Raw genomic sequence first — 15,027 nt, forward strand, 5'->3', positions numbered from 1 at the left:
TTGTCGTGGTTTCTGTCCTGCCCAGTTCCTGCAGTAGTTAAGTCCCAAAGAAATCACACAGAGGTCTACATTAGTTATAAACTGATTGGCTCATTAGCTCAGGCTTCTTATTAATCTTACAACTTATATTAGCCCATTATTCTTATGTTAGCCACAGGGCTCAGTACCTTTTTCAGCGAGGCAGTCACATCTTGCTTTTCCTGTGGCAGGGCAGGACTGCAGAGGAATGGGTTTTCCTCTTCCCAGAATTCCCCTGTTCTCATTGACCGCCTCTACTTCCTGTCTGGCTACTGGCCAATCAGTGTTAATTTAAATATAATCGACGGAATACAGAACATTTTCCCACACCAACTGTGTGGCATTTATGATCATGATCATCCATCCTCAGTTTCTCAAGTGCTATTCAAGTGTTAAGACTGATTCGTTGTAGCCTACCCTGTGTTAGGCATGCAGTAATAAAGCACAACTAAGGTATGCATCCTGTAATCAGAGCAGTCAGGCTGTGGCAGGAGCTAGAGTTCAAAGCTAGCCTGGAGTTACAAATGGTTGTAAACTGCCATATATGGAGCAGGTCATAGAGATCTGCCATCAAAAGATAAATTTCTAATATCTTGAAGCTTTCAGTCTAGTGAAGGAAAGCACATTAAACGGATATAAATATTGAGTCATAGAAAAAGAAACACCTATGGACTGTTATAAGTGTCAAACCAAGACCAATCTAGGAAGGAATCAAATTTTTTTCCATAGATGGATATTTTTGAGGCAATGCTAATGAGTGATACACATATTTGGATAAAAGGGTAGACAGCAGGGAATATTCTATGCATAATGTCTCTGTCAGCAAGTTGTAAGTTGGGAGGTAACCTATGCAACTCAGAAAAAGGAGTGTGGGGGGGCTGGAGAGATGGCTCAGTGGTTAAGAGCACTGACTGATCTTCCAGAGGCCCTGGGTTCAAGTCCTAGCACTCACATGGCAGCTTACAACTGTCTATAACGCCAAGATTGGACATACATGTAGCAAAACACTCATGCATATATGTGTGTGTGTGTGTGTGTGTGTGTGTGTGTGTGTGTGTAGTGTGGGATGTAAGCTGGAGAAACAGGAAGGGACCAGAGAAGGCAGCCACAACTATGGGAAAGAGAATCAAGAAAATCTGTGAGAAATGAAATCTTCAAGCATATAGTCTAATAAAAATGCGGTTACATTAAGGCTTAGTAGTCTGCTGAGAACTGGAATGGTTTAAAATTTTCAAGCAGATCATTCAGTTGTTAAGTCTAAAGGTTTAAAAAAATCACAGGGTCTTTAATTTCTAGTTCTGATGTCCAATGTGTATATTATTTCTTTTGGTTTCTTGAGATAGTCTGTATAGCTTTGGCTGGTCTGGAACTGGGTAGGCCAGGTCTAGACTCAAAACTCATGGAGATTCATCTGCTCTGAAGTGCTGGAATTAATGGTGGGTGCCACCATACTTGGACAATGTATATATTTTAAGGCAGGTATAATACTGGCCAGCTGTGGTGACACAAACCTGAATCCTAGGACTTGGAAGATGGAGATCAGAGGATCAGGAGTTAGTTAAAGGCCAGTCTCAGCTCCATAGCTGGTTTCAAAAATATCAGAAATGGCTGCTGGCTGGTGTGTTTAATTTGGTATTTAATGTAAATAGACTAATTGTTAAATGTGTTTTGCTTACTTCAACTTTTTGATGGCTAATTTTGTGTTAAGATGGCTTTGTATTTGGTGACTACAATTACATTAGATTATATTTCAATTAAAAAGTATGACTTTTGAAATTTAGCCAATAAGAGTAAAGTATGTAAGTTAACGTGACTAGGAAAGTGGATTGAGTTTTTTGCTGTGTCACAGTACCAGTAACCACAGTTTTATCTGTTGGGGCAGCCAGAAGGCAGAGTAGCTCAACTGCTACATTTGTTTAGAGAAAGTAGTTATCCTATGACTTTTCTTTTGTCTTTTTGAGATGGTTTTACTTTGTAGCTTTTTGTCCTGGAACTTGCTCTCTACACCACAGAGCTATACCTGCCTCTGCCTCCTATGTGCTGGGATTAAAGGTGTGTGCCACCACCACCTGGCGTGTTCTATGACGTAATGAACATGTGTCATGTGGATATGGTTGGTTGCTTTTTTGTTAATTTTTTTTTTTTTTTTTACAGACAGGGTGTCACTGTATAGGACCAGCTTAGAACTCACTGAGATCTGATCTATCTGCCTCTGCCTCTGGAATGCAGGGATGTGCCTCCACAAGTGGCACTTTTCTTATTTATTTTTGTCCTATTTATTTTTATGGTATTTATGTACTTATTTTTGTGGTACTAGAGACCAAACCTTGGGCGTTAAACCTGCTAGGCAAGTATTCTACCATTATATTCTCAGCCCTCCATACTTTTCTAGTCTCACTAAGTTAATATTTTTGACAACTAATTACAGGTATTAACTAAAAAGGACAAAGTCTACATTGTTTTTCCCATCTTCTAATTCCCAAGGTCCTAAAGGAAGGCTAATGAATTCATAAAATCAGAATTAGTTGGCAAGACTCCCTCTGATTTGTTGTTTTTCAGATGAGAAAGATCATCCAACAATGATTTACTGAGCTCTAATGTGTCAAGTACAGGTGCTGGGAATACAAACAGACAAAGTCCCCGCCTTTGAGGAACTTACATTTATTTTTAAAAAATATCTAATATATTTGTTTACTTTATTATTATTTTGAGATACGGTCTGTGCAATCCAAGCTGGCCTCAAATTTATGGTAAATTCCCTGCCTTGGCCTCTCAGGTGCTGGAATTGCAGGTATGTACTATCACACTGGGCTTGTGTTTCTATTTTTAATTGCTAAAACAGAACTTCCTACTGTCAGATCATGAAAAGAAAAATACAACTTAGATTCTCAGACATACTAATTTAAATAACAGTCTGCCACTGATTCTACTGCCATATCAAATAATATAGCCTATAATTACAGCGAAAACAGAAGGTATTCTAACTACACAACTGCTATTTTCTTCTTAGCTTGTTCTTTGCTAGTACCTGGTCTGTATTTAGTAGTGAAATTAAAGCTAGCGGCTATAAATTTATTGGCTCAATATTGGTTACCAAGCATAACCTAAAATTCAAATGATCTAAGGCAGGTACATGGATTATAATAGTTGTAGATATAAACACAAGATTCTCTAAAAATATTCATATTTTAACTGTGTACTTGAACCTGTGAGGTGCATGCAAACTGCAAAGCCATATGCTTACTGGAGTTAGGCTATGGCTCACACTGCTTTTAATATGGCCCAAAGACATATTTACTAGATAATCACACCTTTGGGAACACAATGGTTCTTCCAGTTTATTATGTCACCTACCCTAACAGTGACCACATAATGTCATAAGTCAACATGGCTAAGGATGCACTATGGGTTTTTTTGTTGTTGTTGTGACTTTCAAAGACTTCATGTGATCAAAATACCTTTTAAAGGTCAGTAACAATAGCCTTAGTCTATTTACCAGGAAACATTAGATCTATCCTTAAGATCAGGCAATTATACGAGCAGCGATTGGATTTATCGTTAAAACAATCAAGACGAAACAATTCCCATCGTTCAGGCTTTACAACGGACCTCCTCAGAGTAGGACCCGAGAACGCGGCAGCGGGCAGAGTGCAGAGGAATTGTCTTTACAACAAACAGCTTTGGTTCTCGGAAGATGGTCAGACGGAAAGGCCTTTGGCCGCTACCAGTACTTTGCCCAAGGGAGTCCCTAAGTTAATATTAACTCAAGAGTTCCTCTGGTCAGAACGTACACATAGACTACCGTTCAACTTTGTCTCTATTTGTAACAACAAATTCTGCACGTATCCATCTTCTCGGAGATCTTCCTGTAAGACAGCCGGCTCCGGGTCAATCAGGGTAGCAGAGCCTGTTCCTCCAACCTTCCAGGGGTGAAAAGTCCGACTGTGTCAAATCTTGGAAATCATGGCCAGATGCCTTTCCACTGCCTGTTCTCATTGACCTCGACAGCCTCAGCTCCTCACCACTGACCTAAGTCCTATCTGGGCCCGGACTCATGCTGTCCACTCAGACTGGGCGCTTTTAACCCCTCCGCCCTCGGGAGAACAGATCCTAGTTCGGCACGGACAGACACCAGGCTACCCTGCTCGGCCTGTCTACTGGCTCGATTTCGTGCTCATTTTGATAAATCCGGGGCACCGCGCCGATCAGCCCGCGCGATGGCACAAGGAGTTTCCCCCCACCACGACACGCAGATTTCGAAAGTCTGGACCCGAGAGAGGCGGCTGCGGTCTCGCGAGAAGAGGCAGGCCCCGCCCGGAGTTCGCGGCCCCTCCCGGCCCCACCCTCCCCACGTCCCCCGCCCTCCCTCCCACACTCCCCGTGGCGCGAGCGGCTGACTGAGCCTGGAGAGGAAACGGCATTCGCAGCCGCGCTCCCGCCCAGGCCGGCCCTGACGCGGGCCTCGTCAGCCGGTAACGGGGAGCTGAGGTGGGGGTCCGGGAGGCGTCCACGAAGTCAGTGAAGGTCAGAACCAAGAGCCCTCCTCCGACCCGGGTGAGGAACTGGTCTGAGCTTGCCCCCACCCCCGAACTCTGCAGAGCCGAGGCGGGGTCGACCCCTCCCAGGGGCGGGGTGGCGCCGGGCAACTGCAGCCCAGGGTCCCCCCCGCCTGGGCGGGGCGCTCCGAGCGGGGGAAGGGGTCAGCGGCTGGGTGCGGGCATGGGCTGTTGAGCCGAGGCGGGAATGAGCTCCTGGAACCCCGACTTCCGAGCTGGGCGGGGACGTCCCGGGGCCAGCAGGTCCTTTCCGCCTCTCCTTTGGACCCTGACTGGAGGCCAGCGGGCGGGCGGAGGGGTGGGTGGGGGAGGGCAGGCGGCGCGAGGGGGCGGGTCCCGGTGCTGCGGGCCACTGATTGGCCGAGCGTGTGTGGAATCGGGTGATGGGAAACGCAGCGCGGCTCTCCCGTCCTCTCTTGCTCCGCGCCCCCCCCTTTTCCCCCGTGGCGAATGTGCTGCGAGGTGGCGGGTGCTTACGCTCGCGGGGTTTGGCTGTTGCAGGCAGGAGCTGGGAGGAGGCGGCAGCGGCAGCGGCAGGAGCAGCGGCGGCAGCGGCAGCTGGGAGGAGGTGGTGACGGTGGCAACGGCAGCGTCGGGGACGATGGCGCGACTGGTGGCAGTGTGCAGGGACGGGGAGGAGGAGTTCCCCTTCGAGAGGAGGCAGATTCCCCTCTACATAGACGACACCCTCACGGTGAGCGGCCCGGGCCGGGCTGGGCCCGCTGCTGCCCTGGCAGCTGTTTCCCCTCCTCCCCCTCCCCCAGGCCGAGCGCTGCGCACTGGAGAAAGAGTGTGTTGCAACTCCTAGGCGAGGCCGCCTTCTCTCCGACAGGCCCCACAAACTCGCCTTTGCAGGGAGCCCCTCGGTCCCCTTGGCGGGCCCCGAGCCCAGCGCCCCGGACGCACTTTGACGTCCTCGCCCCAGGTCTTCCTCCCTTTCAGAACCCTGGACCTTTACTCCTTCCTTGGAGACGCTGCTTTGCCGAAGCACGCGACCGGGAGAAGGGTTGGAGGAGCTGGGCGTTTAGGGCCTACCCCCTACAGAAACCACATACCCTCCGGGAGGCCTAATTATCTGGAAATGTCGCTGCTGCACTGCTACCGGTGTATTTTCTATTTTAACACTGTAGCTATCACGACAGGGCAGAGGGACATTCTCTTGCACACTGAAGATTCCACTAAAATGATTTGATTTCCTGATACGTCTCGGATTGCCTCGTATATTATAGTTGTGGAAATGATTGTGTTAAGCCGTGACTCTTCAAAATAGGCCTTCTTGGCTTTTATTTAGTTCACAAGTAACCTTTTTTAAAAGACCAAATTATTGAATGTGTAAACGTAGTATGGGTGTAGAGACAAACGTGGGCGGCTCGTCATTTGAAGACTCGGTGTTAGTATACCATTGCCGATCCTCTCCACCCTGCGTTACAGGAAAGGAAATGGCAGAAATTTTGAGTTGATTCTGAGCAGGAAATGAGTGCAGTTGGTTGCCACGGTTTAAGAAATGAAATGAACCCTTTCTGAACAAGTTTTGAAATCTGCATTTTGTTGCTGACACTCTTGGATTATACACTCACCGGTTGATCTGATGTATATGTCTCTCCATCTTCTAACCTTTGGCTTTTTTTGCCTTTCAAGAGCAGATCCCTATCTTCCTGAAAAATTTTTTTTTGCAGGTATCTAGAAGGTTTTAACATTTTATATAAAATGCAAGTCATTGTAGAGATGTCAGTGTGTGCCTTTCTTTTTGCCAGTCTCATTTAAGAGCTGCAGCATTTTTAAAGGATTAGCAGAGCTATTGACTGCTTCACTTCGACAGAACTTTGCAAGGGAAAGCGTGTTTTTTTTTTTCCTTTTTACTTCTAATGAGACTTGGCAGAATGATTTGACTTGACATAAAGTAGAATTTGTGTTGTATGTACTGTTTGTGGTTTCTTATTTTCTTGCATTATAACTATAATGGGTTTGTATTTAAAATAGTTTAAAAAAAAACAAACTAGAACACTGACCAATGAAATGATTTCTTTCTCAGTGAGACAACATTTGATCGTAGCTCATCTGTTATTACCTTCTGCCCCCTTCAGTGTATAACCTTCTAAAACACTGTTTGATATCAACCTTTTGTGTGCACGTGCATTTTTTCTTAATCCCGAGGTTTGAATATTACTTTTGAATAATGGTATGAAAAACAGGGAACACCATTGTAAATTTTGTGTATTACAAATTTTAAGGCATCTCACTTTCACATAACCACCTTTAATGTGAATGCAGTAATTAATCGACACATACTTTATAAAGCACTTAGTGGACAGTATGTGCTGCATTCTTAGTGAACACCTGTTATTTAAGATAAAGTATTTCATAGATAAACTTCTATTGTGTTTTAGTGTCACACTGCTTTTGCCTTGTACTGGGTGACTTGAATTTTGCTTATTGTATTCTAGACTTGTTACAAAGACATAATTTAAGCTTAAATATCTCAAAATAATAGGTATACATTTTCCTTGCTTAGGAATGGATTTTTGCCATTAAGAAATAAATTTTGTTAGTTTGTGTTGGAAACTTGTGCACCACCATCATTGAATGCTGTTAATAAATTAATGTTAGTGAAAATTCACTTAAAGCTATGCCATATTTAGGGACTCAGGCTTCTTTCCAAGATCATTCTCAATCCCAGTTAAAGGGATAATGCAGAACAAAACACCTGTTGGGAGGGAAGTGGGAAGAGGAAGCAGAGGTACGTGTTCTGTGTTGGTTCATTGATATTGGATGGCTAATGTGCTCTGAAGGTTAACTTGGTTTGATCTTTGTTCCTAGGGACCCAAAGGGGGAACCTTGTGATCTTTGAGTAAATGGTTTTAGGAATCTTGTTTGCAGATAGAGGTTAGTCTAGTTACAATGCTTGAAATTTACATCATTTTTAGCAGAAATAGTAAAAATTTTATTCTTAGTTAAAACTGGTGATTTTAACTGGGCAGTGGTGGCGCATGCCTTTAATCCCAGCACGAGGCCAGCCTGGTCTACAAAGCAAGTCTCAGGACATCCAGGGCTGTTATGCAGAGAAACCCTGTCTTGAAAAACCAAAAAATAAATAATAAAACTGGTGGGTTTTTAACTTAGGTTAATAAAGTAAAATTAAGGTATTTGTATGTGAACAAGCCTCTTTTTTTTTTTTTTTTTTTTTTTTTTTTTTTNTTTTTTTTTTTTTTTTTTTTTTTTTTGGGCTGTCCTGGAACTTGCTCTGTGGACAAGGAGAACTCAGATACTCGCCTGCCTCTGCTTCCTGAGTATTAGGTCTAAAGGTGTGAGCCACCACAGCCCATTTTAGAAGCTTCTTTTGTTACATGCTGTATTCAACATTTAAAGGGTTCCTGTGGTACTTCAGTGGTTTTGAACTATACAGGTGTAGAAGAGATCAGTCCTAAGTAACTAAGTAAACTTATCAATTGATACACTATTTAGGAAAGTATCAGGTTGTGTAGCTATAGTATTTTAGAAGTATAAAATAGTTGACAGAAAAAATGCAGGTTTTATTTTAGACATTATCTTTGTAGAATTAGTTTCTTTCAACGAGATTAAAAATATTTTTATTTTATGTGTATGTGTGTGTGCCTGAGTGTATGTATATGCACCATGTGTAGGCGGGAGCCTGAGGGGGTGAGCAGAGGCATTAGATCCCCCAGGAACTACAGTCCTCTGCAAGAGCAGTGTACACTCTTAACTGCTGACCTATCTCTCCTTCTTCCTCGTCAGCAAGATTTGAAAAAGGGGTAAATAAAATTAAAAGATGCAATTCTAATCAAATCTTAACAGATAACCACAAAACAAATTACTCTGTCTCAGAGAGAAGCAGCATTAGAGTTCATTCTAGTTATCACTACACACAGGCAAAGTTGAGCTACACTGTCCAGAACATTTTATACTCTCCTTTTTAAAAAATCTATGTATACGTTTATTTATCGTGTGTAGGCGTGTATGCCATAGTACATATGTGGGAGTCGGAGGACAGTTTTCTTCCACTGTGTAGGTTTGGGGATGGAAGACAGGTTGTCAGGCTTGACAGCAAGCACTTTTACCTACTAAGCCATTTTGATGGCCCGCTCATCTTTTTAAAGATAGGGTTTTGATGTTCTCAAATTCCTGGGCTTAAATGATCCTCCTATCTCAGCCTCTCAACTGCTATGACTGAAGATGTGTACCACTGCTTTTTTTGTGTTTTTAATGGTTGTATAAGTTGTATGATACTCAATAGTGTCCTTCTATGAAGTCTGGCCGCTAATTTTTGCTATGAATAATGCTGTAGGAATATGGACAATGCATTGAGCCATTAATTTTCCTCCCCTTGGGCTTTTGGAAATATACTTCCTGAAGGATTAGAATGTTTTACAAGTTTCTTGATTCATACTGTCAAATTACTACAACATTTCTAGAAGACAACCCTTTTAATTCAAATTGATTCAAACGACCTGTAAACTGGGGTGACAGAATGGCTTAGTGGATAAAGGTGGTTGCTGCCACGTGATGTGAGTTCCATTCTTGGGACATACGTGGTAGGAGGGAACAACTGACTTCTGCAAGTTGTCCTGACTTCTAAACAAGCATCTCTGGCATGCATATATGCCCTCCCCCCCCCATACAAAGTAATAAATGGATTGGAAATTGGTAGTGGTTTTCAACTGAGCCTAAAAGGAAGAAAATGTTAACACTGGGGAATTAATAGTTTGTCATTTGCTACAAGTATTTAGTGTTTTCTTTCAGCTCGCTAATATTTAACTTTTCTGGGGGTGATGCATGATAAAAATAGTTTTATGAGTAGTGACACAAGAGAGCAAAACAAAAATAACATTAATTTTGATAAATACAAACTTAATTTCATTGGTTAGAGCTCATGAGAATGGTCTGAAACCTTTTTTTTTTTTTTTTTGTGGTCAGGTAAAACTGGGACAGATGCTTAAGAGTGAAAGTCACTAATGGATGCAATAAACTTTACAAAGCAGTAATTGCTGCGCAATGACTTGCTCTATTTTTGGCTGGCTCTGGATAGGTATCCTCATCATGCAGCTGAACACTAATGAGTCCTCTGTGAAACCGCACCTCAAGTACTTTACAGGGCTGTCTTCCTTTAGGTAACCTAGAATCTAAGATTAAGTCAAGGAAGTGGTTTGAAAGAATGGAGAAAATAGTGCTAGTGGCCTCTTTGCCTTCTACTTTTCTTACTGTTCTCTTAAAACATTGTCATATACTAGTTGACCAAAAAACAATACAAATAAAAGTTGTTACCCTAAATGTTTGAAAGGCGAGGTTGAGGTAGTTATTTATTTAGGACAGAGTCTTTGGCTCACATGGATGTTCAAGAGAATAGAAAGTATCCAGTTCAGGAAGGGCTCTGTGATGAATTTGATTTTGACATTTATGCTGCTTGGTAAGAGTCTTGACACCTGTATATTCATTTTTTTTTCTTTTCCCTTGTATGTGTAGCATATGTGTGTGTGTTTTACTGGTGTTTGAACCCAGTGTCTCACTGTGCAAATGCTCTCTTTACTCCTGGAGCAAACATCCCCATCTCTTTAAAGAAGTTTTTATTTTTATGTATGTTGTTGTTGTGCCTACATGTATATCTATGAACCATGTGTATGTCTGGTGCTTTTGTCAGCCAGAAGAGGTGGTCTGATCACTTAAAACTGGAGTTACAGATAATTAATTGTGAGCCCACTGTGTGAATGTTGGGAATCAAAACTGCTCTTCTGGAAAGAGCAGCTCCTAACTACTGAGCCATCTCTCAATTGCCAACACCATCTTCCCCTTTAAATTTTGAGTTGTGGTTTCGATAAGATGGCCAGGCTGTCCCAAACCTTTTTTAAAAACTGTGTTTATTTATACATGTGTTTATGTGTATAAGCATGTGTATCTCACCCCATGCCCATGTAAGTGGAGGTCAGAGGACAACTTGGAGTTGTTTGTCTCCTAACGTGGGTCCTAGGGATTGAACTTGGGTCATCAGTCTTTGCAGCAAATGCTTTATTTAACATGCTGAGCCATCTTGATCTTGATGGCCCTGGCTGAACTATTGATCCTTTTTCTTTAGCCTCATAAGCCACTGAATGATTGTAATTTTTAAAAGGTTGGTTGATAGGTCTTAATGTTTGGCTCTCTGCCTTCCACCTAGTTTTGTTTATTTTTGTAGTATTCTGGAGCCTAAACCCAGGACTGCTCATATTAAACAAGTGCTATACTCCAGATCATAAGTCTTGCTTGATGCTAAATTTCTTATATTTAAACCCTGGGAGGTGATTCTAAAAGAATGTAGGTTAATTGAACTGTTTTCAGTGCTGGGGCCAATCCTGGGGCCTTGTTCATGGTAGGCAAGGAGCCACATTCCTCGCCTGTTAACTATTTTCAGTTTAGTTTTCAGGACCAGACTTAGTGATGATGGTCATGAAGTAGGGGATAAGATAGGTTTTTCTGTGTAGCCCAAGCTGGCCTCAAACCCATGATTTTCCTGCCTTAGTCTCTGTGTGCTGGGATTATAAGTGTGCCATCATGTCTAGCTTGGACCAGGGTTTTTAATAACAGGATTATTACTTTAAAATTTGAGTAAATTTGATTACATTAAGTATAGTGGACAACATACATTGTTAGATATTTTGCTTGTTAATTGAAGTGATTCTCAAGAGATTTAGGGCTTCAGCATTAGCTCAGTGACTTCAGTTTTACTTAGTAGTGTTAGTAAAGGTGCTATCATAGTGCTTAGAACACACCTAATAAGTATTGAAGCCGCAGGGTCGTTACCACCATGAATTAGGGCTAGTAAAGAGATGGCTGAAAAGATAAAGGAGAAACAAGGTATTGAGATGGATAAACTTAAAAATTGGGTAATTGAGTCTTGAAACAGTGAGGTTTGGGCATTTTCTATATGCTTATGGAAGAAGAAACTTTGTAAACTAAAAACTATTGAGATGGTGCGGTTTTGCAAGGTGATAAAATTACTGTAGAATTAGAAGCAGGAAACAATGACTTCCCCTTGATAATAAGTCGTATATGTACTACTTGCAAAGGAACCCTCACAGTGTCTCATGACTGTAATCTCAGCATGTGGGAGGTGGAGGTAGAAGGATCAGGAGTTCAAGACCAGCTTTGGTAGCATCAGACCCTATCTTAACTGAAACAAATACAGAAGAAATATGTTTGGAAAAGATATGAACATGTAAGAAAAAATGTCATATGTTATCCATACAGCAACTTCTTTTCTTGTAAGATAAAGCTATATGCATTCAAAGTTGTCTATGCAGTTTTGAATTTGTGAAACTGAAATCCTCTGGATATTTAATTTGCTCTAATACCCATTTCTTTTGCTTCATATAACAGTATTCTTTCATCAAATTCAGAAAAAAATAAAACTGCGTGTATTTTCTTTTCTCTATTGAAGCCTTCATTATTGTTAGAGTGACCATGTTTTTAATCATTCTTAATATGAAGAGAAGAAAATAATAGTCATCTCTGTTAAAGAAGCAGATCCTCATGGTGCTAGTTGGAGGAGAGGGTTTTTTTCTTTTTTTTTGGACAGTGACTCAAGTAGCCTATCTCCACTGAGCCAAAGATGACCTTGAACTTCTAACCTTCCTGCTTTTCTTTAAATTCTGGAATTATATGCCTATATACACATGAGGATGTGTGCGGTGCTAAGGTTTGAGTCCAGGGCTCTGTATGTGTTAGGCAAGCACATATCTAATTTATACCCCATCCTTCCAGATCTTTTTAAGGCAACATTCACCAAAGTTTGCTGTTGTTTTTGCCTTAAACGATGCTCTTTATCTTGACTTGATTTTTTTGGGTATATAGGAATCTGAGGCCCTTGTTATCTGGAGTTTGTCCTTGTGTAGTGTTTGATATCTTTTACATTGTTTCAGTTAAGATAGGTATAAAAATACATAGTATATGAATGTTTTGCTCACATGTATCTGTGTGCCCGGTCCCCTCAGATGTTAGAAGAGGGTGTTGGATCCCCCGAGATTGGAGTTATAGACAGTTGTGAGCCATCATAATGGGTGCTGGAATGGAATTCAGGTCCTTTGTAAGAACAAATTTGCATTATTATCTGCCTAGCTGTGTTTCTAGTCCTGTACATGTTTTTGAAGACGTACATTGTCACATTTCTGATACATCTTACAGTTAAACTCTTTCCTTGGTCATATATAATTTTATGTACATACTTACACGTGTGTATGTGTGTTGTGTGTGAGTATGTGTACATGATGAGTATTATACCATCAGAATAAGAGGAACTGGATCCCCTTGGAACTGGAGTTGTAGGCATTTGAGTTGCTTGATGTTAGTGCTGGGAATGTAAAGGTCCCCTGGAAGGGCAGTTTGTGCTCCTACCAACTGAGTCATCTCTCCAGTCCTCCCTCCGCTTAATGGATTTTAAAATCTGTAACGTCATTGATCAGTGAAATCACTAATCCCTGTCATCACACACTGAAGCTTCCTAAAATTCCTCAGGGCATCCATTTTCATCATAGGTAGAACAGACCTTTACTAAATGCTCGATACTATGTTCTATGTTACATAGATTTTGTTTTTGAGGGAATTAAACTCAGAGCCTTCAGTAGGTTCTGTAGTAGCTAGGCTAATACTCTACTACTAAGTTAATATCTCAACTCAAAATATGTTTTAGTTTGGTATTTCCCCCCAAAATTTTTACGTTTATTTGTGAGGGTAGAAGATGGGGCAGATATGCCACAGTGAACATGTAGAGGTTAAAAGACAATTTGTAGAGGTTTATTCTCTTCCTTTCAACCTTTGGGTTCCAGGGCTCAAACTCAGATGATCAGGCTTGCGGCAAGCACCTTTACCCATGTGAGCCAGGTCACTGACCCTCATATGTATTTTAACAAACATGAGTCTTTAGAGTCCATAGTTACAGGGCGCTAACTATATTGGTTTACCTACTAAATATTATTCACCATTGCCACTTTAGAAAATACAATTTAATTCTTACAACTGCCGTGTTAAGTAGGTATTAAAGTTATTACTTAATCTTATTTTATAATTAAGGAAATAGACAGGTTAAATAACTTGAGAGTCTTAGCATAGATACTAAGTGACAGAGCCTGGATTCCAGCTGTGTGTTTGAGTTCAGTGTCTTTGTTTCTTATTGGCCATCTTGTGTCTGACTTTAGGCCAGCAAGGTAGCTCAGTGGGTAAAGGTGCTGTCTACCAAGACTGGAAAATTAAGTTTGATCCCCAAGGTCCATTTGGTAGAATTAAAGTTGACTCCTGCAAAGTATCATCTTACCGAATGCATGTGTGTGCATTCATATACATATACTAAATTTAAAAATAGAAAAGCTTGTACAGGGACTGGAGAGATGGCTCAGAGGTTAAGAGCATTGCCTGCTCTTCCAGAGGTCCTGAGTTCAATTCCCAGCAACCACATGGTGGCTCACAACCATCTGTAATGAGGTCTGGTGCCCTCTTCTGGTCTGCAAGCATACACACAGACAGAATATTGTATACATATTAAATAAATAAAATATTTAAAAAAAAAAAAGAAAAGAAAAGCTTGTACACTGATTAAGACTCTCATTTGTAGGAGATGGTCTGACTTTATAGGTGTTTTTACCAAATCGTTTTTATAAAGTATGCTGTAGAATCTGTCTAAAGGATCATATGAGCCGTTTCTGTTCTGTTTGCCTTTTAAGATGGTGATGGAATTTCCTGACAATGTTTTAAATCTTGATGGACATCAGAATAATGGTGCACAATTAAAGCAGTTTATTCAGGTAAAGTTTTAAAATCATTGTTTTTTAAATCGTGTATAGTATATGTTTTAAACCATTTAATATTTAACTGTAACTTCTAATTTCTTTTTCTGTTGTTTGTGTTTTTGACACCAGCTCTCACTATTTAGTGGAACTCAGAATAGACTAGGCTGACCTTGAACTCGCAGAGATTTTTTGCTTCTTCCCTGCACGTGCTGAGAGTAAAAGGCTTTTCCCACCACACAGTAGCTTCTGATTTGTTTTACCTAGGCTTCTCATTAGGTATTAGTAGTACACTGAAGTTGATTTCATTTTTTACTGTTGTAGTAAATGTAATTACCTGGATTTACAGATCATGTGAAAGAATTGGGTTTTGTTCACATTTTATAGGTTCAAAAAGTTTAACAGGTCATCTTTCCTAGTTTTTACAAGATAGGATTTGCAACATTTTATCAAGAACTTGTTGGGCCAGGGCTGTGACTTGGTGCTAAAATGTTTACCCATTTGGTCCCTAGTAACACACACACATTTCTTTTTTAAAAGTTAATCCTTGGCGCACGCCTTTAATCCCAGCACTCGGGAGGCAGAGGCAGGCGGATCTCTGTGAGTTCGAGACCAGCCTGGTCTACAAGAGCTAGTTCCAGGACAGGCTCCAAAGTCACAGAGAAACCCTGTCTCGAAAAATCAAAAAA

The 15,027-nt window shown here is 41.2% G+C and overlaps 1 protein-coding gene across 7 annotated transcripts in view; it reads left to right on the top strand.

Moving 5' to 3' along the window:
* The first annotated feature begins 4,383 nt into the window (after positions 1 to 4,383).
* Ggnbp2 (gametogenetin binding protein 2) overlaps positions 4,384 to 15,027 on the top strand; it is a 37,715-nt gene continuing 27,071 nt past the window's right edge. For 3 of the 7 annotated variants that reach the window (XM_050119530.1, XM_050119531.1, XM_050119532.1), the window contains exons 1-2: positions 5,076 to 5,268; positions 14,276 to 14,356. In XM_050119530.1, the coding sequence (XP_049975487.1) occupies positions 5,176 to 5,268; positions 14,276 to 14,356 (174 nt within the window). In that variant the 5' untranslated portion in view covers positions 5,076 to 5,175. Of the gene's footprint in view, positions 4,573 to 4,802; positions 4,818 to 4,954; positions 5,269 to 14,275; positions 14,357 to 15,027 lie in introns of those variants that run through there. The other 4 variants (XM_050119533.1, XM_050119534.1, XM_050119536.1 and 1 more) reach the window with 4 other exon arrangements.

Source organism: Alexandromys fortis, unplaced genomic scaffold (assembly GCF_014885135.2).
Source record: "Alexandromys fortis isolate MF-2015 unplaced genomic scaffold, M_Fortis_MF-2015_v1.1 scaffold_173, whole genome shotgun sequence".
In the NCBI taxonomy this organism is placed as follows: domain Eukaryota; kingdom Metazoa; phylum Chordata; class Mammalia; order Rodentia; family Cricetidae; genus Alexandromys; species Alexandromys fortis.